Source organism: Oncorhynchus mykiss, chromosome 14 (genome assembly GCF_013265735.2).
Source record: "Oncorhynchus mykiss isolate Arlee chromosome 14, USDA_OmykA_1.1, whole genome shotgun sequence".
Classification (NCBI taxonomy): Eukaryota; Metazoa; Chordata; class Actinopteri; order Salmoniformes; family Salmonidae; genus Oncorhynchus; species Oncorhynchus mykiss.
Window position 1 is genome coordinate 34,433,325 of NC_048578.1, and position 26,241 is coordinate 34,459,565.

The window sequence follows — 26,241 nt, forward strand, 5'->3', positions numbered from 1 at the left end:
GTAGAGGTCAGTTACAGGTCAGTAGAGGTCAGTTACAGGTCAGTAGAGGTCAGTTACAGGCCTGTGTGGTTCAGTTCATAGAGGTCAGTTACAGGCTTGTGTGGTTCAGTTCGTAGAGGTCAGTTACAGGTCAGTAGAGGTCAGTTACAGGCCTGTGTGGTTCAGTTCGTAGAGGTCAGTTACAGGCTTGTGTGGTTCAGTTCGTAGAGGTCAGTTACAGGTCAGTAGAGGTCAGTTACAGGTCAGTAGAGGTCAGTTACAGGCCTGTGTGGTTCAGTTCATAGAGGTCAGTTACAGGCTTGTGTGGTTCAGTTCGTAGAGGTCAGTTACAGGTCAGTAGAGGTCAGTTACAGGCCTGTGTGGTTCAGTTCGTAGAGGTCAGTTACAGGCTTGTGTGGTTCAGTTCGTAGAGGTCAGTTACAGGTCAGTAGAGGTCAGTTACAGGCCTGTGTGGTTCAGTTCGTAGAGGTCAGTTACAGGCCTGTGTGGTTCAGTTCGTAGAGGTCAGTTACAGGTCAGTAGAGGTCAGTTACAGTCCTGTGTGGCTCAGTTTGTAGAGCGTGGCACTTGCAAAGCCAGGGTTGTGGGTTCGATTCCCACAAGGGGACCAGTATGAATATATATCCACTCAGTACTGAAATTCACTCCAGATAGGAGCGTCTGCTAAATTACTAAAATGTAAATAGGACAGTAGAGGTCAGTTATAGGCCAGTATAGGCCTGTTAGGGGTCAATTATAAGCCAGTAGAGGTCAGTTATAGGCCAGTAGAGGTCAATTATAATCCAGTAGAGGTCAGTTATAGGCCAGTAGAGGTCAATGCCGTTTCAGACTGTTCTACACCAACCATACCATGTAGATGACCTTCTGTTGTTCAGCTAGGAATGAGGTTTGTGCAGTGGGCCTGATACACAATCAGAGCATATTGGTTATATGCTTGGCCTGCCAGTGGTGTTAATCTCAGACCATATTATACTTAAAAACTCGAGCTTTGATAACTAAATAGATAAGTTGAGAGAAACAGCTGAGCATGAATTGAAATAATTTGTAAATAATTCTCATTTTTGATTTATTTTACTGGATGGTACCTGCATCTTACGGTCAAGGTGCTTTCAACACAACTGTGAACTTGAAAAAAAAAAACAGAGGTCAAATCATGATATCAGCGATCTTCAGGTCGTAAACTCGGAGCTGTAGAAAGATGCCCGAGTTTCTGACTTGGAATTCCGAAGCAGGATGAACGTTCAAAACTAGTTTTCCCAGTCGGAGTTCCCAGTTGTTTTGAACACGTCATTAGTCTCAGCGGAGGGAGGGAGGGAGAGCGCAGCAGAGGGTCCGACTCTCACCGGTCCCTGCTCTTTCCTTCCTTTCCCCCGTGACACTGACTAGAGAGAGGGGACACAGTCTTCCGCCTGATGGCGAAACTGGAGTCGCACCGCATCTGCCTCATGCACAAATTCATGTTGTTCCTGTGACCAGAGAAAGTGAACTACTCCTTGATATTAAAATAGACACGATGAGCTGCTAATAATAATAATAACATTGCAGGGCTGGCTATCAATACACTTGGCTACAAATTGCAGCCCGAGTGGAAGTAGGGAGAAGCGCGTTTTATGTTTTGTAATAGAGCTGAATAAAAACAGTGTTGACAGTGCTGAATAAAAACGTAGACTTGAACTCACTTTTAAAAACAGCTGCTCTTTGCTGTATTCTTTGACAGTCTCTCTGGTCATTGTTTTAAAAGTTATGAAATCTCACGTAGGCTAGTATCACACTTTGCTGCGGGAACTGTGATCTGAGCTATCCGATTGGCTAGCACAGTAGGTGCACTCACTCGATTTAACCACAGATCTCCCGGTCTGCCGGGTAGGAGGAGTTTGATTTTCCAGACAATAGTTCAAAATGGGAACCCTTAGCCTACACAGTGCGCAGGGCTTGTGAATCAAGTAACAGTATAACAGTATAACTTTAGACCGTCCCCTCGCCCATACCCGGGCGCGAACCAGGGACCCTCTGCACACATCAACAACTGACACCCACGAAGCATCGTTACCCGTCGCTCCACAAAAGCCGCGGCCCTTGCAGAGCAAGCGGAACCACTACTTGCAAGTGACGTCACCGATTGAAACGCTATTTAGCGCGCACCACAGCTAACTGATCTAGCCGTTTCACATCCGTTACACAGCTACCGGCAACAGCGCATCACAAATAAATACAAAAAATAAACACAATAAAAGCTTTTATTGTCTGCTTTTCTACATAAATGTTTGGTGATCGACTTGGAATGCCTTGAAGATCGACCAATCAATTCCGATCGACCGGTTGGTGACCACTGAACTAGACTGTATGTTAATTAAAGGAAAATACCATTCAAAAACCATATTTTGTTATTCATTAGTCCACTGTGTCAAAACGCATTAGACATGACACTTTCTGTATTTTTTAAGTTCTTTATCCCCTCAAAAAGTCACATTCACACAGAGTAGCCTGCATGAAGTAATCTAGTACAGTACTACACATCTATCCTAAGACTAGTTAAAAAATAAAAAAAAGCCTCAAATTCTGATTTGATAGTCGACTGCGTGACTTTTATGAATTGTATGTGCTGTTGTCCTGCCTGTCACTTTGTGAAGCCTGTAGTGTGATGTACATTATCTATGTATCTGTATAGATATCTATGTATCCATATGGATGTGTGGGAGGATGTCTGTGCAAATGATCTCTCAGTTTAACGGGCTGCATTTTTAAAGGGATGAGATTATTGTTGCTAATTCAAGACATGAACTTCGCAGGCAGCGTTCATTCATTCATTCCCTCTTTCAATCTATCTCAGAATGTTGTGTTATGAGATGTACAGTCCAGTAGGTTTATCCACTTTTCTCCTCCTCCGGGACAACACGTTGACATGTATTTTCAGCTACCTATACCATCTATCCCTCTCTCCACTCGTTTACTGACTCGTCTCTTTCCTCCCCCTCTCCTCCAGGACTACACGTTGACCATGTAGTTTCAGATATCTATCCCTCTCTCCACTCGTTAACTGACTCGTCTCTTTCCTCCCCCTCTCCTCCAGGACTACACGTTGACCATGTAGTTTCAGCTACCTATCCCATCTATCCCTCTCTCCACTCGTTTACTGACTCGTCTCTTTCCTCCCCCTCTCCTCCAGGACTACACGTTGACCATGTAGTTTCAGATATCTATCCCTCTCCCCACTCGTTTACTGACTCGTCTCTTTCCTCCCCCTCTCCTCCAGGACTACACGTTGACCATGTAGTTTCAGATATCTATCCCTCTCTCCACTCGTTTACTGACTCGTCTCTTTCCTCCCCCTCTCCTCCAGGACTACACGTTGACCATGTAGTTTCAGATATCTATCCCTCTCTCCACTCGTTTACTGACTCTTCTCTTTTCTCCCCCTCTCCTCCAGGACTACACGTTGACCATGTAGTTTCAGCTACCTATCCCATCTATCCCTCTCTCCACTCGTTTACTGACTCGTCTCTTTCCTCCCCCTCTCCTCCAGGACTACACATTGACCATGTAGTTTCAGATATCTATCCCTCTCTCCACTCGTTTACTGACTCTTCTCTTTTCTCCCCCTCTCCTCCAGGACTACACGTTGACCATGTAGTTTCAACTACCTATACCATCTATCCCTCTCCACTCGTTAACTGACTCGTCTCTTTCCTCCCCCTCTCTTCCAGGACTACACGTTGACCATGTACTTCCAGCAGGCCTGGCGGGACAAGCGTCTGTCCTACTCTGAGATAGCCCTCAACCTGACGTTGGATAACAGGGTAGCCGACTCGCTCTGGGTTCCCGACACCTACTTCCTCAACGATAAAAAGTCCTTTGTCCACGGCGTCACGGTCAAGAACAGAATGATCCGACTGCATCCGGACGGCACCGTTCTCTATGGACTCCGGTAAGGGATTTCATAGCTTTTGATGGTTACCAATTGGTTACCAATATCTGTGTTGGTTTCTCTCAGCCAGTAGGTTGAATGCCCCTCTTTTATGTATGTATTTATTTCATCAAACCTTTATTTAACTAGGCAAGTCAGTTAAAAAAAAATATATATTTACAATGACGGCCTACCAAAAGGCAAAAGGCCTCCTGCAGCGATGGGGGCCTGGGATTTAAAAAAAATACAAAATACAAAATAAATACAGGACAAAACACACATCACGACAAGAGAGACAACACAACACTACATAAAGAGAGACCCAAGACAACAACATAGCATGGCAGCCACACATGACAACACAGAGTGGTAGCAACACAACATAACAACAACATGGTAGCAACACAACATGGTACCACAAAACATGGTACAGACATTGTTGGGCACAGACAACAGCACAAAGGGCAAGAAGGTAGAGACAATAATACATCACACAAAGCAGCCACAACTGTCAGTAAGAGTGTCCATGATTGAGTCTTTGAATGAAGAGATTGAGATAAAACTGTCAAGTTTGAGTGTTTGTTGCAGCTCGTTCAAATCGCTAGCTGCAGCAAACTGAAAAGAGGAGCGACCCAGGGATGTGTGTGCTTTGGGGACCTTTAACAGAATGTGACTGGCAGAATGGATGTTGTATGTGGAGGATGAGGGCTGCAGTAGATATCTCAGATAGGGAAGAGTGAGGCCTAAGAGGGTTTTATAAATAAGCATCAACCAGCGGGTCTTGCGATGAGTATAGAGCGATTACCAATTTACAGAGGAGTTTAGAGTACATTGATGTGTCCTATAAGGAGCATTGGTGGCAAATCTGATGGCTGAATGGTAAAGAACATCTAGCAGCTCGAGAGCACCCTTACCTGCCAATCTATGAATTATGTCTCCGTAATCTAGCATGGTTAGAATGGTCATCTGAATCAGGGTTAGTTTGGCAGCTAGGATGAAAGAGGAGCGATTACGATAGAGGAAACCAAGTCTAGATTTAACTTTAGCCTGCAGCTTTGATATGTGCTGAGAGAAGGACAGTGTACCGTCTAGCCATACTCCCAAGTACTTGTATGAGGTGACTACCTCAAGCTCTAAACCCTCAGAGGTAGTAATAATACCTGTGGGGAAGAGGAGCATTCTTCTTACCAAACCTCATGACTTTTGTTTTGGAGGTGTTTAGAACGAGGTTGAGGGTAGAGAAAGCTTGTTGGACACCAAGAAAGCTTTGTTGTAGAGCATTTAACACAAAATATGGGAAGGGGCCAGCTGAGTACAAGACTGTATCATCTGCATATAATTGGATGAGAGAGCTTCCTACTGTCTGAGCTATGTTGTTGATGTAAATTGAGAAGAGCGTGGGGCATAGGATCGAGCCTTGGGGTACTCCCTTGGTGACAGGCAGTGGCTGAGACAGCAGATTTTCTGACTGTTTGAGAGAGGTAGTTAGCAAACCAGCCCAAAGACCCCTCAGAGACACCAATACTCACCAATTTCAATCTACCTCGGTATGGATACGTTTTCTCATTATTGACCATCTGGGTCTACACACTACATACTATACTGAACGTCTGGATTGGTTACTTTGGGGTTTTATCATCAAATAATGAAACAGCAGTGTACAGAAAGAGTAGATGTATTTGATTGAGGGTAAAGGATGTCACAGGCTCATAGCTAGTCTGTCCACCTAGGAATCTAGACCCTTTCACGTTCTCTGATGATGCTTTACCTTTTGATGGTGTCAATATCAATAACTGATCAGTTTATGATCAATAATGGAACAGAGCTGTAGAAGGTCTACAAAGGGAGGAAATGTATTTGATTGTACGGCGGAGGTCCTGTCCATCCTGAAAACATCTCTTTGTGACGTTGTCTGTGTCCCAAATGCCACCCTAGTCCCTATGTAGTGCACTATTTTTAACTAGGGCCCGATAGAACCCTATATAGTATACTACTTTAGACCAGAATAGTGTACTATGTAGGGAATAGGGTGGCATTTAGGATTCAGATATTCAGTCTCTGATGCTGCAGAGAAGATTGCCGTTCATAAGAGATGTTCATCAATAATGTAAAAGAACAATACAAACATACAATACACACACACTGGACGGTCTTTTATGTGCTGTTGTGCTGCCTGTAAAGGGATGAACATTCCTAGGTAGTAGCTACCCCCTCCTTGGCCTACACTTCACACTAACACCAATCTGAACATTCCTAGGTAGTAGCTACCCCCTCCTTGGCCTACACTTCACACTAACACCAATCTGAACATTCCTAGGTAGTAGCTACCCCCTCCTTGGCCTACACTTCACACTAACACCAATCTGAACATTCCTAGGTAGTAGCTACCCCCTCCTTGGCCTACACTTCACACTAACACCAATCTGAACATTCCTAGGTAGTAGCTACCCCCTCCTTGGCCTACACTTCACACTAACACCAATCTGAACATTCCTAGGTAGTAGCTACCCCCTCCTTGGCCTACACTTCACACTAACACCAATCTGAACATTCCTAGGTAGTAGCTACCCCCTCCTTGGCCTACACTTCACACTAACACCAATCTGAACATTCCTAGGTAGTAGCTACCCCCTCCTTGGCCTACACTTCACACTAACACCAATCTGAACATTCCTAGGTAGTAGCTACCCCCTCCTTGGCCTACACTTCACACTAACACCAATCTGAACATTCCTAGGTAGTAGCTACCCCCTCCTTGGCCTACACTTCACACTAACACCAATCTGAACATTCCTTGTCATAAAGAAGAAAGACAAATAGTCCCAAACTGTTCTGATGCTTGTATGGGAACATTGAAACAGAGTATGAGTATTTGGCGGTAGGAGTGCAGAGGCCAAAGTCTCACTCAGGAGTCTCCATTCCGTGGCTGTCAGCTCTGATTCACAACGAGTCCATGTTCAATTTAACAACTTCAAAAGATGTGGCAGAGTACAAACAACATGTTCTATTACCATGAAAAGAAAGTACACTACCCGTTCTCTGTTTCAATGGTCCCACACCAGCTTGGGAACAGTGTGTGACTATATTTAAATTTCATGATCCTACTCAGTCAGCCGTACCTCCATGTTGCTGGTGCACTTCAGATTGGGCTGTGACTTGTATTAAAGAAGTTAGGAAATCATTTCATGGACCTTCTCATACCAGATACCTGTATTCATTAAAACCCAACAAGTCACTAGTTCATGGATACGATTGTTGTGAGGAAAATAATATTTTTGGAACAGGAGAAACCACAGTGCACATGCGCAGATGCTAAGCTAAGGCTGTTCTTCTTTGTCGGTGGCACATGCCCAGCTAGTGTTAGCATGAGGGCTAAGAATCACGTTGTCTTACGGGAAATGCTAACTGTTCACCGTCTCAGTAGTGTGTTTGAGCGTAAGACTAGAATCAGAGAGCTTTGATTTTAGCTTGCAAACAACTCCAGTTTCAATTCCAGATATAGGAGTAGAGTTTAGAACACCTCCAGTTCCAGATATAGGAGAAGAGTTTTGAACACCTACAGTTCCAGTTATAGGAGAAGAGTTTAGAACACCTCCAGTTCCAGTTATAGGAGAAGGGTTTAGTACACCTCCAGTTCCAGTTATAGGAGAAGAGTTTAGAACACCTCCAGTTACAGTTATAGGAGAAGAGTTTAGAACACCTCCAGTTACAGTTATAGGAGAATAGTATAGAACACCTCCAGTTACAGTTCCAGATATAGGATAAGAGTTTAGAACACCTCCAGTTCCAGATATAGGAGAAGAGTTTAGAACACCTCCAGTTCCAGATATAGGAGAATAGTATAGAACACCTACAGTTACAGTTCCAGATATAGGAGAAGAGTTTAGAACACCTCCAGTTCCAGATATAGGAGAATAGTATAGAACACCTACAGTTACAGTTCCAGATATAGGAGAAGAGTTTAGAACACCTCCAGTTCCAGATATAGGAGAATAGTATAGAACACCTACAGTTACAGTTCCAGATATAGGAGAAGAGTTTCGAACACCTCCAGTTACAGTTACAGTTATAGGAGAAGAGTTTAGAACACCTCCAGTTACAGTTCCATATATAGGAGAAGAGTTTAGAACACCTCCAGTTACAGTTACAGTTATAGGAGAAGAGTTTAGAACATCTCCAGTTCCAGATATAGGAGAAGAGTTTAGAACATCTCCAGTTACAGTTCCATGTATAGGAGAAGAGTTTAGAACACCTCCAGTTACAGTTCCATATATAGGAGAAGAGTTTAGAACACCTCCAGTTACAGATATAGGAGAAGAGTTTAGAACACCTTCAGTTACAGTTACAGGAGAAGAGTTTAGAACATCTCCAGTTACAGTTACATATATAGGAGAAGAGTTTAGAACACCTCCAGTTACAGTTACATATATAGGAGAAGAGTTTAGAACACCTCCAGTTACAGTTCCATATATAGGAGAAGAGTTTAGAACACCTCCAGTTACAGATATAGGAGAAGAGTTTAGAACATCTCCAGTTCCAGATATAGGAGAAGAGTTTAGAACATCTCCAGTTACAGTTACATATATAGGAGAAGAGTTTAGAACACCTCCAGTTACAGTTCCATATATAGGAGAAGAGTTTAGAACACCTCCAGTTACAGTTCCATATATAGGAGAAGAGTTTAGAACACCTCCAGTTACAGTTACATATATAGGAGAAGAGTTTAGAACACCTCCAGTTACAGATATAGGAGAAGAGTTTAGAACATCTCCAGTTCCAGATATAGGAGAAGAGTTTAGAACACCTCCAGTTCCAGTTATAGGAGAAGAGTTTAGAACATCTCCAGTTACAGTTACATATATAGGAGAAGAGTTTAGAACACCTCCAGTTACAGTTCCATATATAGGAGAAGAGTTTAGAACACCTCCAGTTACAGTTACATATATAGGAGAAGAGTTTAGAACACCTCCAGTTACAGTTACATATATAGGAGAAGAGTTTAGAACACCTCCAGTTACAGTTTTAAGAGAAGAGTTTAGAACACCTCCAGTTACAGATATAGGAGAAGAGTTTAGAACACCTCCAGTTGCAGTTCCATATATAGGAGAAGAGTTTAGAACACCTCCAGTTACAGTTCCATATATAGGAGAAGAGTTTAGAACACCTCCAGTTACAGTTTTAAGAGAAGAGTTTAGAACACCTCCAGTTACAGTTATAGGAGAAGAGTTTAGAACACCTCCAGTTACAGTTCCATATATAGGAGAAGAGTTTAGAACTCCTCCAGTTACAGTTCCATGTATAGGAGAAGAGTTTAGAACACCTCCAGTTACAGTTACATATATAGGAGAAGAGTTTAGAACACCTCCAGTTCCAGTTATAGAAGAAGAGTTTAGAACACCTCCAGTTACAGTTCCATATATAGGAGAAGAGTTTAGAACACCTCCAGTTACAGTTCCATATATAGGAGAAGAGTTTAGAACACCTCCAGTTACAGTTCCATATATAGGAGAAGAGTTTAGAACACCTCCAGTTACAGTTCCATATATAGGAGAAGAGTATAGAACACCTCCAGTTACAGTTCCATATATAGGAGAAGAGTTTAGAACACCTCCAGTTCCAGTTATAGGAGAAGAGTTTAGAACACCTCCAGTTACAGTTATAGGAGAAGAGTTTAGAACACCTCCAGTTACAGTTCCATATATAGGAGAAGAGTTTAGAACACCTACAGTTACAGTTCCATATATAGGAGAAGAGTTTAGAACACCTCCAGTTACAGTTCCATATATAGGAGAAGAGTTTAGAACACCTCCAGTTCCAGTTATAGGAGAAGAGTATAGAACACCTCCAGTTACAGTTCCATATATAGGAGAAGAGTTTAGAACACCTCCAGTTACAGTTATAGGAGAAGAGTTTAGAACACCTCCAGTTACAGTTCCATATATAGGTTCCTCCTTCCCTATCCCTCCTTTCCTCTCCACTCCTCTCCTCAACCCTCCTTCCCTATCCCTCCTTTCCTCTCCACTCCTCTCCTCAACCCTCCTTCCCTATCCCTCCTTCCATCTCCACTCCTTTCCTCAACCCTCCTTCCCTATCCCTCCTTCCATCTCCACTCCTCTCCTCAACCCTCCTTCCCTATCCCTCCTTTCCTCTCCACTCCCCTCCTCTCTTCCCCTCTCATCTCATCGTCTCGTCTCCTCTCCCCTCCACCCCTCCCCTCCTCGTGTCTTCCCTCGCTTCCTCTCCTCCCTCCCCTCCTCTCCTCTCGTCTTCCCTCTACTACCCTCCTCTCCTCCCCTTGTCTTCTCTACTCATCCCTCCCCTCCTCTCGTATTCCCTCCCCTCCTCTCCTTACTCCCTTCCTCTCCTCCCTCCCCTCTCATCCTTTCCTCGTCCCTCCACTACCCTCCTCCCCTCTCTTTCTCAGTCAGTCTGTTATTTGATGTTAGTAAGTCCAGACACCCAGTCAGCAGGACCAGCTGCCAGAATGCTCAGAGCAGTGTGTGAGTGTGAGTGTGTGTGTGTGTACCTGTAGATGTGCTGTAGAGACGGCTGGTAGAACAGGCTGGTTAGAACAGCAGGGAGGATGTGTGTGTGTGTGTGTGTGTGTGTGTGTGTGTGTGTGTGTGTGTGTGTGTGTGTGTGTGTGTGTGTGTGTGTGTGTGTGTGTGTGTGTGTGTGTGTGTGTGTGTGTGTGTGTGTGTGTGTGTGTAGAAGATGGCTAGCCTACGGGAGACAGTCTTCAGTAACACATTCTACTACAGACTGTAAGACACACAGACATATAGTTGTTACCAGTTAAGATACTGGCCACTGCATATCATACATTTATTTTTAAGATGTCAATGGGCATATTAAGGGCCACATTTATTCACTGTTGTTGAAAACCATATAAGAGTCACTGCAATTTTCTCGTAGTGTATTCTAGCTCTTTTTGTGAAAGGACAGGATGTATCTCTGTGCTATGGAGACATTCAGCCCTGGTCTTTTGTCAGTAGCAGGAGAGATGGGCTGCCCAGTTCAATAGAAATCATGATAGTGAGAGATGGATAAAAATAACCTTACTTGTTCCTGTCGATATATGAACAGAACAGTTTCATTAAAAAAGTCTCTCTCTCTGAGTAGGCATGACAGATGAGAAGGAGAGAAAGAGAGAGATGGTCACCTAGCTACAGCATCTATACTCTGTTCCCCCTCCTTCTGGTCACCTAGCTACAGAGCTACAGCATCCATACTCTGTTCCCCTCCTTCTGGTCACCTAGCTACAGAGCTACAGCATCCATACTCTGTTCCCCTCCTTCTGGTCACCTAGCTACAGAGCTACAGCATCTATACTCTGTTCCCCTCCTTCTGGTCACCTAGCTACAGATCTACAGCATCCATACTCTGTTCCCCTCCTTCTGGTCACCTAGCTACAGATCTACAGCATCCATACTCTGTTCCCCCTCCTTCTGGTCACCTAGCTACAGAGCTACAGCATCCATACTCTGTTCCCCCTCCTTCTGGTCACCTAGCTACAGCATCTATACTCTGTTCCCCTCCTTCTGGTCACCTAGCTACAGAGCTACAGCATCCATACTCTGTTCCCCTCCTTCTGGTCACCTAGCTACAGATCTACAGCATCCATACTCTGTTCCCCCTCCTTCTGGTCACCTAGCTACAGAGCTACAGTATCCATACTCTGTTTCCCTTCCTTCTGGTCACCTAGCTACAGAGCTACAGCATCCATACTCTGTTCCCCCTCCTTCTGGTCACCTAGCTACAGAGCTACAGCATCCATACTCTGTTCCCCTCCTTCTGGTCACCTAGCTACAGAGCTACAGCATCCATACTCTGTTCCCCTCCTTCTGGTCACCTAGCTACAGATCTACAGCATCCATACTCTGTTCCCCCTCCTTCTGGTCACCTAGCTACAGAGCTACAGCATCCATACTCTGTTCCCCCTCCTTCCGGTCACCTAGCTACAGATCTACAGCATCCATACTATGTTTCCCCTCCTTCTGGTCACCTAGCTACAGAGCTACAGCATCCATACTCTGTTCCCCCTCCTTCTGGTCACCTAGCTACAGATCTACAGCATCCATACTCTGTTCCCCTCCTTCTGGTCACCTAGCTACAGAGCTACAGCATCCATACTCTGTTCCCCCTCCTTCTGGTCACCTAGCTACAGAGCTACAGCATCCATACTCTGTTCCCCCTCCTTCTGGTCACCTAGCTACAGCATCCATACTCTGTTCCCCTCCTTCTGGTCACCTAGCTACAGATCTACAGCATCCATACTCTGTTCCCCTCCTTCTGGTCACCTAGCTACAGAGCTACAGTATCCATACTCTGTTCCCCCTCCTTCTGGTCACCTAGCTACAGAGCTACAGCATCAATACTCTGTTCCCCCTCCTTCTGGTCACCTAGCTACAGATCTACAGCATCCATACTCTGTTCCCCTCCTTCTGGTCACCTAGCTACAGATCTACAGCATCCATACTCTGTTCCCCCTCCTTCTGGTCACCTAGCTACAGAGCTACAGCATCCATACTCTGTTCCCCCTCCTTCCGGTCACCTAGCTACAGATCTACAGCATCCATACTATGTTTCCCCTCCTTCTGGTCACCTAGCTACAGAGCTACAGCATCCATACTCTGTTCCCCCTCCTTCTGGTCACCTAGCTACAGATCTACAGCATCCATACTCTGTTCCCCTCCTTCTGGTCACCTAGCTACAGAGCTACAGCATCCATACTCTGTTCCCCCTCCTTCTGGTCACCTAGCTACAGAGCTACAGCATCCATACTCTGTTCCCCCTCCTTCTGGTCACCTAGCTACAGCATCCATACTCTGTTCCCCTCCTTCTGGTCACCTAGCTACAGAGCTACAGCATCCATACTCTGTTCCCCCTCCTTCCGGTCACCTAGCTACAGATCTACAGCATCCATACTATGTTTCCCCTCCTTCTGGTCACCTAGCTACAGAGCTACAGCATCCATACTCTGTTCCCCCTCCTTCTGGTCACCTAGCTACAGATCTACAGCATCCATACTCTGTTCCCCTCCTTCTGGTCACCTAGCTACAGAGCTACAGCATCCATACTCTGTTCCCCCTCCTTCTGGTCACCTAGCTACAGAGCTACAGCATCCATACTCTGTTCCCCCTCCTTCTGGTCACCTAGCTACAGCATCCATACTCTGTTCCCCTCCTTCTGGTCACCTAGCTACAGATCTACAGCATCCATACTCTGTTCCCCTCCTTCTGGTCACCTAGCTACAGAGCTACAGTATCCATACTCTGTTCCCCCTCCTTCTGGTCACCTAGCTACAGAGCTACAGCATCAATACTCTGTTCCCCCTCCTTCTGGTCACCTAGCTACAGATCTACAGCATCCATACTATGTTTCCCCTCCTTCTGGTCACCTAGCTACAGAGCTACAGCATCCATACTCTGTTCCCCCTCCTTCTGGTCACCTAGCTACAGCATCCATACTCTGTTCCCCTCCTTCTGGTCACCTAGCTACAGAGCTACAGCATCCATACTCTGTTCCCCCTCCTTCCGGTCACCTAGCTACAGATCTACAGCATCCATACTATGTTTCCCCTCCTTCTGGTCACCTAGCTACAGAGCTACAGCATCCATACTCTGTTCCCCCTCCTTCTGGTCACCTAGCTACAGATCTACAGCATCCATACTCTGTTCCCCTCCTTCTGGTCACCTAGCTACAGAGCTACAGCATCCATACTCTGTTCCCCCTCCTTCTGGTCACCTAGCTACAGAGCTACAGCATCCATACTCTGTTCCCCCTCCTTCTGGTCACCTAGCTACAGCATCCATACTCTGTTCCCCTCCTTCTGGTCACCTAGCTACAGATCTACAGCATCCATACTCTGTTCCCCTCCTTCTGGTCACCTAGCTACAGAGCTACAGTATCCATACTCTGTTCCCCCTCCTTCTGGTCACCTAGCTACAGAGCTACAGCATCAATACTCTGTTCCCCCTCCTTCTGGTCACCTAGCTACAGATCTACAGCATCCATACTCTGTTCCCCTCCTTCTGGTCACCTAGCTACAGATCTACAGCATCCATACTCTGTTCCCCCTCCTTCTGGTCACCTAGCTACAGAGCTACAGCATCCATACTCTGTTCCCCCTCCTTCTGGTCACCTAGCTACAGATCTACAGCATCCATACTCTGTTCCCCTCCTTCTGGTCACCTAGCTACAGAGCTACAGTATCCATACTCTGTTCCCCCTCCTTCTGGTCACCTAGCTACAGAGCTACAGCATCAATACTCTGTTCCCCCTCCTTCTGGTCACCTAGCTACAGATCTACAGCATCCATACTCTGTTCCCCTCCTTCTGGTCACCTAGCTACAGAGCTACAGTATCCATACTCTGTTCCCCCTCCTTCTGGTCACCTAGCTACAGAGCTACAGCATCCATACTCTGTTCCCCCTCCTTCTGGTCACCTAGCTACAGAGCTACAGCATCCATAATCTGTTCCCCCTCCTTCTGGTCACCTAGCTACAGAGCTACAGCATCTATACTCTGTTCCCCCTCCTTCTGGTCACCTAGCTACAGATCTACAGCATCCATACTCTGTTTCCCCTCCTTCTGGTCACCTAGCTACAGATCTACAGCATCCATACTATGTTTCCCCTCCTTCTGGTCACCTAGCTACAGATCTACAGCATCCATACTCTGTTTCCCCTCCTTCTGGTCACCTAGCTACAGATCTACAGCATCCATACTCTGTTTCCCCTCCTTCTGGTCACCTAGCTACAGAGCTACAGCATCCATACTCTGTTTCCCCTCCTTCTGGTCACCTAGCTACAGAGCTACAGTATCCATACTCTGTTTCCCCTCCTTCTGGTCACCTAGCTACAGATCTACAGTATCCATATTCTGTTCCCCCTCCTTCTGGTCACCTAGCTACAGAGCTACAGCATCCATACTCTGTTTCCCCTCCTTCTGGTCACCTAGCTACAGAGCTACAGCATCCATACTCTGTTTCCCCTCCTTCTGGTCACCTAGCTACAGAGCTACAGCATCCATACTCTGTTTCCCCTCCTTCTGGTCACCTAGCTACAGATCTACAGCATCCATACTCTGTTTCCCCTCCTTCTGGTCACCTAGCTACAGATCTACAGCATCCCCATACTCTGTTTCCCCTCCTTCTGGTCACCTAGCTACAGAGCTACAGCATCCATACTCTGTTTCCCCTCCTTCTGGTCACCTAGCTACAGATCTACAGCATCCATACTCTGTTCCCCCTCCTTCTGGTCACCTAGCTACAGAGCTACAGCATCCATACTCTGTTTCCCCTCCTTCTGGTCACCTAGCTACATATCTACAGCATCCATACTCTGTTCCCCCTCCTTCTGGTCACCTAGCTACAGATCTACAGCATCCATACTCTGTTCCCCCTCCTTCTGGTCACCTAGCTACAGATCTACAGCATCCATACTCTGTTTCCCCTCCTTCTGGTCATCTAGCTACAGACCTACAGCATCCATACTCTGTTCCCCCTCCTTCTGGTCATCTAGCTACAGCATCCTGACAAGTTTTGTTGAAACACTCTAGGCAGTAACACATATGACACGCTGCCAGGCAACACACACACACACACACACATACAGCAGCGCCATAACTAAAGGATCCTGAAAAACACCGGTTGTTGGCTGGTCCTTCTTTAAACTCAGACAAAAGCTTGTAGACTTCTGCTGCTACTGATGATGTAGGAGCAGCCTATAAATAGCATGTTATTCTTAACCCTGCCATCTTGGCCTAATTTTACATGTCCCAGGAGCTTCCTTCCTGATCCTGAGAATAGTGTGATGATTGAGTGGTGAAGTGTTGGATGACTGACTGACACCCTATCTTGTATGTAGTGCACTACTTTTGACCAGAGCTCTATGGTTCTAGTCAAAAGTACTCTGGTTAAAATCAGTGCACTATGTAGGGAATATGGTGCCATTTAGGATGTACCCAGTGAGTGTGGCAATGTCTAGCTGGCTTACTGGGTGGGTGGCTGTGTGGCTGTGTGGTTGAAGGGCTGGCTGGGTGGCTATATGGCTGTGTGGCTGGGTGGCTGAAGGGCTGTGTGGCTGAAGGGCTGTGTGGCTGAAGGGCTGGGTGGCTGAAGGGCTGGGTGGCTGAAGAGCTGGGTGGTTGAAGGGCTGTGTGGCTGGGTGGCTGAAGGGCTGTGTGGCTGTGTGGCTGGGTGGCTGAAGGGCTGGGTGGCTGAAGAGCTGGGTGGCTGAAGGGCTGGGTGGCTGGGTGGCTGAAGGGCTGGGTGGTTGAAGGGCTGTGTGGCTGTGTGGCTGAAGGGCTGGGTGGCTGTGTGGCTGGGTGGCTGAAGGGCTGGGTGGCTGAAGGGCTGGGTGGCTGAAGGGCTGGGTGGCTGAAGGGCTGGGTGGCTGAAGGGCTGTGTGGCTTAAGGGCTGGGTGGCTGGAGGGCTGTGTGGCTGGGTGGCTGAAGGGCTGGAGGGCTGTGTGGCTGAAGGGCTGGGTGGCTGAAGGGCTGGGTGGCTGAAGGGCTGGGTGGCTGAAGGGCTGGGTGGACCCTTTGGCAAGTACCAGGCATAGCATGGTGAGTTAGTGATAGCCACGGCAGGCAGAGAGAGGGGTAAACTAGGACATCCATCCATAGGACTCCTCTGATAATACTCCGGGGCACTTTGGTTCCTTCCTCTCTCTCTCACTCTGCCTTCCTCCCTGCCTCCCTCCCTCCCTCCCTCCCTCCCTCCCTCCCTCCCTCCCTCCCTCCCTCCCTCCCTCCCTCCTTCCCTGCCTCTCTCCCTGCCTTCCTGCCTCTCTCCCTGCCTTACTACCTCTCTCCCTGCCTCCCTGCTAACTGGCTTGTTACATAATAGATAACAATGGAGGGAGGGAAGGGAGGGAGGCAGAGAGGGAGGCAGGGAGGAGGCAGGGAGGGAGGCAGGGAGGCAGGAAGGCAGGGAGAATGTTGAATGTTTCTATGTCTCTGAAAAATGTAATTCCCCAAACTTGTCTTCAGTGAGACCCAAGGGACCTGAGCAGTGCCTGGGTATTTTTTGCAAATATTTCAAACGAACTTGTGCTGTTTAATTATGAAACACATGTCCACTCTTCTAGATCAGTTCGTACTTATGGTGGAATGGAAAACAATCATTTGTTGTCAGATTTAGGTTACAACCAGCTATTTCAGGTCACTACAAGTATGTACAAAATAAAGTTATTTTACAACCAATATACAATCTGACCATAACGTCACAAACGTCATAATGACAACCAGTATACAACCTGGCCATAACGTCTTAATGACAACCAGTATACAACATGACCATAACGTCTTAATGACAACCAGTATACAACCTGGCCATAACGTCTTAATGACAACCAGTATACAACATGACCATAACGTCTTAATGACAACCAGTATACAACATGACCATAACGTCTTAATGACAACCAGTATACAACCTGGCCATAACGTCACAAACAACGTTATAATGATTTTTTTGATTCTACAAATCATTGATCTCTACTCAACCATTGTTCATTTGGAAATGATTACTTGCCAAAGGGTCTTCCTGATCCTATCATATTTGATATCAATCACTATGTTGTTCTTCCATGAAGACTATGAGAGTAGTGTAGTCTATCTTTTACTGGACAGAATCACCAGCTGCATGTGACACACACACACCCGCCCTCCATTGAGCAAATCTGACCATAATTCTATCCTCCTGATTCATGCTTACAAGCAAATATTAAAGCAGGAAGTACCAGTGATGCGCTCAATACGGAAGTGGTCAGATGACGCGGCTGCTACACTACAGGACTGTTTTGCTAGCACAGACTGGAATATGTTACGGGATTCATCCAATTGCATTCAGGAGTATACCACCTCAGTGGTCGGCTTCATCAATAAGTGCATCAATGACGTCATCCCCACAGTGACCGTACGTACATATCCCAACCAGAAGCCATGGATTACAGGCAACATCCGCATTGAGCTAAAGGCTAGAGCTGCCGCTTTCAAGGACCGGGACACTAATCCGGATGCTTATAAGAAATCCCGCTATGCCCTCAGACGAACCATCAAACAAGCAAAGCATCAATACAGGATTAAGATTGAATCCTACTACACCGGCTCTGATATTCGTCGGATGTGGCAGGGCTTGAAAACTATTACGGACTACAAAGGGAAATCTAGACACGAGCTGCCCAGTGACGTGAGCCTACCAGACGAGCTAAATGCCTTTTATGCTCGCTTCGAGGCAAGCAACACTGAAGCATGCACGAGAGCCCCGGCTGTTCTGGATGACTGTGTGATAACGTTCTCGGTAGCCGATGTGAGGGGCCAGATGGATTACCAGGACGCGTACTCAAAGCATGCACGGACCAACTGGCAAGTGTCTTCACCAACATTTTCAACCTACTGAGTCTATAATAACGGTTTCAAGCAGACCACCATAGTCCTTGTGCCTACCAAGGAAGCGAAGGTAACCTGCCTAAATTATTACCGCCCTGTAGCACTGGCGTCGGTAGCCAGGAAGTGCTTTGAAAGGCTGGTCATGGCTCACATCAACAGCATCCTCCTGGATACCCTAAACCCACTCCAATTCGCATACCGCCCCAACAGATCCACTGCCCTTTCCCACCTGGACAAAAGGAACAGCTATGTGAGAATGCTATTCATTGACTACAGCTCAGCGTTCAACACCATAGTGCCCATGAAGCTCATCACTAAGCTAAAGAACCTGGGACTGAACACCTCCCACTGCAACTGGATCCTGGACTTCCTGACTGGCCGCCCCCAAGTGGTCAGGGTAGGTAACAACACGTCTGCCACACTGATCCTCTACACTGGGGCCCCTCAGGTGTGTGTACTTAATCCCCTCCTGTACTCCCTGTTCACCCACGACTCCAACACCATCATTAAGTTTGCTGACGACACAACAGTGGTAGGCCTGATCACCGACAACGATGAGGCAGCCTATAGGGAGGAGGTCAGAGAACTGGCAGTGTGGTGCCAGAATAACAACCTCTCCCTCAATGTGATCAAGACAAAGGAGCTGATCGTGGACTATAGGAAAAGGCGGGCCAAACAGGCCCCCATTAACATCAACGGGGCTGTAGTGGAGCGGGTCGAGAGTTTCAAGTTCCTTGGTGTCCACATCACCAACAAACTATAATTTTCAAAACACACCAAGACAGTCGTGAAGAGGGCACGACAAAACCTTTCCTCCCCAGGAGACTGAAAAGATTTGGCATGGGTCCCCAGAACCTCAAAAGGTTATACAGAAGCACCATCGAGAGCACTGGCTGCATCACCGCCTGGTATGGCAACCGCTCATTGGCTCATTCCCCCCTCCCCTGTAACTATTCCCCAGGTCGTTGCTGTGAATGGGAATGTGTTCTCAGTCAATTTACCTGGTAGAATATGGATTAAAATTAGTTTTTTTTAAAGCTGTTAAAGTCTAACATTATATTCCTGTGTGTGTGTGTGTGTGTGTGTGTGTGTGTGTGTGTGTGTGTGTGTGTGTGTGTGTGTGTGTGTGTGTGTGTGTGTGTAGGATCACAACCACAGCAGCCTGTATGATGGATCTGAGGCGGTATCCTCTGGATGAACAGAACTGCACACTGGAGATCGAGAGCTGTGAGTACCACCTTCACCCCTGGTTGCAGAACACTCCCCTTCCGTGGAGACGTCACACCCGGACCAATCTATATAGAACCCTTCTATCATAGAAATAGAATTAGTAGGAGATTCATTTCTTTGACCTTTTGTAAGCATTAGACAACTCGTTGTCATGCCAAACATGTATGCCGAACAGGAAATTAACATGGGACATACTCAAATATACAGTATAATGTATACATAATGCAGCACAGAGAGAGAGAGAGAGAGAGAGAGAGAGACATTCTCATTTCATTAAAACCTCACCACCCCCCTTAAAAAACACCAAAATATATCCTGTACTGTATACATGTACCATACTCACCTTTCCCTCTACCACACGATACAAAACAACATCACACATCACAATAACCAAAACCTCGCCATTTCTACAACCGTATATCCAAAACATCTTCCCCATCTATACAGACAGCCCCCCCAACACACCATATCTCCTGAAACATCTCCACACTTTTTATCATTCTATAGAACTCAAATTCTACCCAAAGGTGCGCAGAGACCATCCCATTAAATAATAGTAAAGAGTCTGTTATCCCCCCACCTTTGACCCTGTTCCTCCTCGTTAGCCAAATAGCCAACTTTGTCTGAGCAAACAGAAAATTCAACAAAACACATTTGGCCTTTTCCTTATTTGAATACCTATACCCATTATAAAACATCCCAACAGTAAAAACCATCCCCAACCTCTCGCACAGACATTCCAACAGAGGCATTAATGGCATTAACCTGGTGCACACAGAATACACATGAATCACAGTTTCTCTCATAACACAGAAAGGACCCCCCTGCCCGACTCTCGGTTCAACCTGTGCCAACCAGCTGTTAGTGGCCAGGCTCCATGTAGAACCCTCCACTGGAGGTCCCCTGACCTCCATCTAAAACCCACCATACTCTCCGCCCCACATATCCCCTGCCACTGATGTGCCTTCACTCCTGTTAGGCTCCTAATGTTCCTCACCTTAACACAGAGGTTGTAGAGGGCTTTACCTCTCACATCCTCAAACTCCCCCAGACTCCTAATGTTCCTCACCTTAATGCAGAGGTTGTAGAGGGCTTTAACTCCCACATCCTCAAACTCCCCCAGGCTCCTAATGTTCCTCACCTTAATGCAGAGGTTGTAGAGGGCTTTACCTCCCACCACTTCAAACTCCCCCAGGCTCAGAGTGTTAAAATCTAACAAGTCCTCCAGACCCCCTTGCCAGTCCCCAGTCTCTGCCGTCAGCTGCAATGGCAGAAACATTGGTGGCCCCTCCCCCTTTGGCCGCTCAAACACCCCCCTTACCGGCTCAGACAGTGCCTCCTGGACCTCCTCCAGGAATCTCTCCAGCAGCCTAAGAGACAATATTCCTGTTTGTTGTGCCAGGACTTCCGGGGTTTTCCACCCCTCCTCTCCCAGCAGTCGCTGGTCACCCAGCCTTAGTAAACTCACTGCCATAAGTTGCCTCTGCAGGGTGGCCGATTGAACCGATCTCAAAGGGATGGCTGGGTTGTGGAAGATAGGCTCCTCCCACACCCACAGCCCAGGCTCCACACCCCCTTCTCATATGGGACTTAGCAGCTGCCAGGCCCTCAGCACTGCAGAGTAAAAATCAGAGCGACCTGCTGTACTCAGCCTCTACAGCTTCACGAGGAACAGCTGCCGGTCCAACCCTAATCCGCCAGCTCTCCTCAGCAGTGTGCATGCTGGTTCCCTCCAGCCAACATCAGTATAGTACAGCAGTCTCTGCACCGTCTTTAGTCGGAAAGCAGCCACCCTGCTCTCCAGTTCCACCAGGCCCTGTGCTCCTTCGTGGAGGGTCCAGCCAGTGATGGCCCGACCAGAAAAAGTCCACCAGCTTGCGTTGCAGGTCTGCGAGTGGGGGGGTTGAGGACAACCAGTTTATGCCACAGGGAAGATGCCACCAGGTTGTTTATTATCAGCACCCTCCCTCTATATGACACTTGGGACAGGAGCCAACTCCACCTGGCCAGTCTTGACACCACTGCCTGTAACAGCCCCTCCCAGTTCTTCCTGACCCACCTCTCTGAGCCCAGATACACCCCCAACATTTTAAGCCCTACACAACCCCACTGCAAGCCCCCTGGAAGCAGAGGAGGGGCCCTATCCCTCCATGCCCCACATAACAGAGCTTTGCTCTTGCCCCAGTTTACCTTAGCTGATGAAGCTCCCTCGTACACCTTCAGACTAGTCTCTGTGCCTGCATATCCTTACCATCCCTGACCATCTCAGAAACATCATCTGCACACGCTGACACGGCTATACCTGCTGACACGGCTATGCCTGTCAACACAACCATACCTGTCCAGCACACTCCCTGCAATCTCCTGCGTAACAGGCCCCAAAAAAGGTTCTATGGCTAATGTAGATAACTACCTCGATAGAGGGCATCCTTGTCTAAAGCCCCGTCTCACCCAGACTGGCCTACTGAGTGAGCCCCCCACCAAGCTTGACCATACATGACGCCCCAGCATACAACATCTTCACGCAGGTCAAAAACCTTTCCTCCAAACACAGACATCACATTAAACAGATAATCATGGTCCACGCTATTAAATGCCTTCTCTTGATCTAAAGAGACCAGTCCAAAGTTCACATTAGAACCTCTCGACAAGTCCAACATGTCCCTGATGAAGAACAAGTTGTCCATGAATGGGCGTCCCGGTACACAATATGTTTGGTCCTTATGTACAATCGAGTCCAGATGGTACTTCAGTCTGTTATAGAGGACCTTGAAAATGTATTGTAGTCCGCACAGAGCAATGCCACAGGCCTCCAGTTCTTAAGTTCACACAAGTCCCCTTTTTTGGGCAGGAGAGTCAGAGCCGCCCGATGGCAACTCATCGGCAACTCTCCTACCCCGACGCATTCACGCAACACACAAAATAAGTCTAGTCCAATTATCCCCCAGAATTCTTTATAAAACTCCACTGGGAGCCCATCGACTCCTGGTGCACGACTAGGGGACATCTGGGTTACGGCCTCTGCCAGTTCAATGGACAACAGAGGAATGTCAATTTCAGAGAACTTAGGGAGTTCTGCGAACAAGACCTGAGCACACATAGGATCACACAGTTCTGCCCTATACAACTCAGTATAAAACTCCACAGTTTGCTCCCGCATCTCCCCACCACAGAGGTCACCCGCCCATCAGACAGCCGTAGACAATGCATACACTTGGCTTCACCGCTCTGTCTTTCCAAACCAAATAAGAAGGAGCTGAGAGCATCCATCTCCTTGCGCATGGAGAACCTAGCTCTTACAAGTACTCTCTTTGCTTTAACCTGGAAAAAACTGCCCAGGTCCCTATGTAATTCAGCTAAATTAGCCTGGAGACCTACATTCCCTTGCCCCACCATCTCTACCTCCATCTCACTAATACTATGCTCTAGTTCCCCCAATACTCTCCTAGCCTCTGAGGATGAGAGAGCTGTATACTGTTGACAGAAAAGTCGAATTTGGACTTTCCCCACATCCCACCATTGACTCAGACTCATACTTCTCTCTTCGCTGCCCCCACCTTCCCCAAAAGGTCTGGAAACCTGAGCAAGAAGTGACATCTTGTAAGAGCTTTACATTGAACTTCCAATAGGATGCCTGCCGGAGTCCTGGTGAAATAGACAGCAGAGCCATGGTTATGTGGTGTTCCAAAAACACCACCGGGAGAATGGTAGTTTCCAACAGCCTATTGCTCTGATTCCTGGACACGTAAAAACTATCAAGTTGGGCTGCACTCACCCTAGCCCCAAAAACCTTCACCCATTATTACTGTCTTGTGTTGGGATGTTTAATTCTCCAAACATCCACTAGGTCAAACTGATTAATGATGTCCCTTAACACTCCCACTGACACTGAATGAGGATATTCCCCATTTCTGTCTTTCGTAAAATACATTGCACAGTTCCAGTCCCCGCCGACCACCAGCGTCTCCTCAGGCGCTACCTGTTAGAGTTCCTGTCTAAGACTCCCAAATAGAACCCCTCTCTCTCTCCCTGTGTTAGGTGCATACACATTTATAAAGACAAAACCCATGTTGGTAATTTCTGCTTTGACAACAAGCAGCCTATCCCTACACACCTCCTTCGAGGAGCAACGTTTGACAGACAGCCCCAGGCTCCCCTGCACTAACATTTGTCCCATGGCTCAACACACCTGCCCCTTTCCACCAGAGCCCCCAATCGACATCATTCACCACATCACTATGCTGTATCCTGCAGAAACAACACCTGTACTTTTTTTTTATTCACCCAACACACTCCTCTTCCCCTCATCTCTGGCGCCATTTATATTAAGCGAGCCTACCCAGAGTCTCCATAAGAAATGGGAGAAAAGCCAGCAAAGAAAGAGACCAATAGTAAAGCTCAAAAAGCCACAGTGCCAGAAAGAAAATACATCTAAATAGTGTCTGAAGGTAGACCCTTACTCACTGTTGTTATCCACTTCCTCAATCTAAACCGTTTCCTGGGTGAGAGGACACTAAGCCCCTAATTTTTCATAGCATGTTGTACTGATCTTACAAACTTTCTCAGATCAGAAAAAAAATCCTCAAGATGAACTTTTTTCCTCTTGGTCTCATTCAGGAACCTTGTCAGTTCCCTCAATGTGTACTTTGACCCCTCTGCTTGACTGGCTGTCAGCTCCGGACCCATTGAAGAGGAGTCTGAAAAAAACCCTCCTCATTATCCTCTTCCTCAGACTCACTTTCTTCCTCATCTCCATCTCCCATCCTGACCACCTGCCCTTCCTCCCCCCAGCACAAGGCAAAGGTTCCATGGTGCCTTTGCCCACCCCAGCCTCCACCCTCCTTTCTTCTCCCACGTTTTCCTTTTCCGCTTGACACCCTCCTCCTCCCCCTTGAGTCTCTTACACTTCCCCACTATACTCTCCTCATCCACTAGCATAACCTGACTAGACCCAGCCTCATCTACACCACCCTCCATAGTATGACTAGGCCCAGCCTCATCTACACCACCATCCATAACCTGACTAGGCCCAGCCTCATCTATACCACCATCCATAACCTGACTAGGCCCAGCCTCATCTACACCACCCTCCATAGTATGACTAGACCCAGCCTCATCTACACCACCATCCATAACCTGACTAGGCCCAGCCTCATCTACCCCACCATCCATAACCTGACTAGACCCAGCCTCATCTACACCACCATCCATAACCTGACTAGGCCCAGCCTCATCTACCCCACCCTCCATAATATGACTAGGATTTAAAGGGGCAAGTGATACATTTTTTACATGTATGGCAGCAGCCACTCAATGTTAGTGGTGGCTGTTTAACAATGTGATGGCCTTGAGATAGAAGCTGTTTTTCGGTCTCTCTGTCCCTGCTTTGATGCACCTGTACTGACCTCGCCTTCTGGATGATAGCGGGGTGAACAGGCAGTGGCTCGGGTGGTTGTCGTCCTTGATGATCTTTATGGCCTTCCTGTGACATCGGGTGGTGTAGGTGTCCTGGAGGGCAGGTAGTTTGCCCCTGGTGATGCTTTGTGCAGACCTCACTACCCTCTGGAGAGCCTTACGGTTGTGGGTGGAGCAGCTGCCATACCAGGCGGTGATACAGCCCGACAGGATGCTCTCGATTGTGCATCTGTAGAAGTCTGTGAGTGCTTTTGGTGACAAGCTGAATTTCTTCAGCCTCCTGAGGTTGAAGAGGTGCGGCTGCGCCTTCTTCCCGATGCTGTCTGTGTGGGTGGACCAATTCGGTTTGTCCGTGATGTGTACGCCGAGGCACTTAAAACTTTCTACCCTCTCCACTACTGTCCCGTCGATGTGGATAGGGGGGTGCTATCTCTGCTGTTTCCTGAAGTCCACGATCATCTCCTTTGTTTTGTTGACATTGAGTGTTAGGTTATTTTCCTGATACCACACTTCGAGGGCCCTCACCTCCTCCCTGTAGGCCATCTCGTTGTTGTTGGTAATCAAGCCTACCACTGTAGTGTCGTCTGCAAACTTGATGATTGAGTTGGAGGCGTGCGTGGCCACGCAGTCGTGGGTGAACAGGGAGTACAGGAGAGGGCTCAGAACGCACCCATGTGAGGCCGCAGTGTTGAGGATCAGCGGGGTGGAGATGTTGTTTCCTACCCTCACCACCTGGGGGCGGCCCGTCAGGAAGTCCAGTACCTAGTTGCACAGGGCGGGGTCGAGACCCAGGGTCTCAAGCTTAATGACGAGTTTGGAGGATACTATAGTGTTAAATGCTGAGCTGTAGTCGATGAACAGCAATCTCACATAGGTATTCCTCTTGTCCAGATGGGTTAGGGCCGTGTGCAGTGTGGTTGCGATTACGTCGTCTGTGGACCTATTGGGGCGGTAAGCAAATTGGAGTGGGTCAAGGGTGTCAGGTAGAGTGGAGGTGATATGGTCCTTGACTAGTCTCTCAAAGCACTTCATGATGACGGAAGTGAGTGCTACGGGGCGGTAGTCGTTTAGCTCAGTTACCTTAGCTTTCTTGGGAACAGGAACAATGGTGGCCCTCTTGAAGCATGTTGGAACAGCAGACTGGGATAAGGATTGATTGAATATGTCCGTAAACACACCAGCCAGGTGGTCTGCGCATGCTCTGAGGACGTGGCTGGGGATGCCATCTAGGCCGGTAGCCTTGCGAGGGTTAACACATTTAAATATTTTACTCACATCGGCTGCAGTGAAGGAG

General features: G+C 47.3%; 1 protein-coding gene and 1 long non-coding RNA gene across 3 annotated transcripts in view; one reads left to right on the top strand and one right to left on the bottom strand.

The window, feature by feature from the left end:
• LOC110489165 (gamma-aminobutyric acid receptor subunit beta-2) overlaps positions 1–26,241 on the top strand; it is an 87,864-nt gene that overhangs the window by 37,096 nt on the left and 24,527 nt on the right. For both annotated transcript variants that reach the window (XM_021561774.2, XM_036943378.1), the window contains exons 4-5: positions 3,705–3,925; positions 19,447–19,529. In XM_021561774.2, coding sequence (XP_021417449.2) covers positions 3,705–3,925; positions 19,447–19,529 — 304 coding nt within the window. The remainder of the gene's footprint in view (positions 1–3,704; positions 3,926–19,446; positions 19,530–26,241) is intronic.
• On the bottom strand, positions 9,016–9,633 carry LOC118938726. Its single transcript, XR_005035988.1, has 3 exons — positions 9,513–9,633; positions 9,225–9,428; positions 9,016–9,068 (listed from the first exon to the last, which is right to left on the bottom strand). It is a non-coding gene; the product is annotated as an uncharacterized LOC118938726 (long non-coding RNA).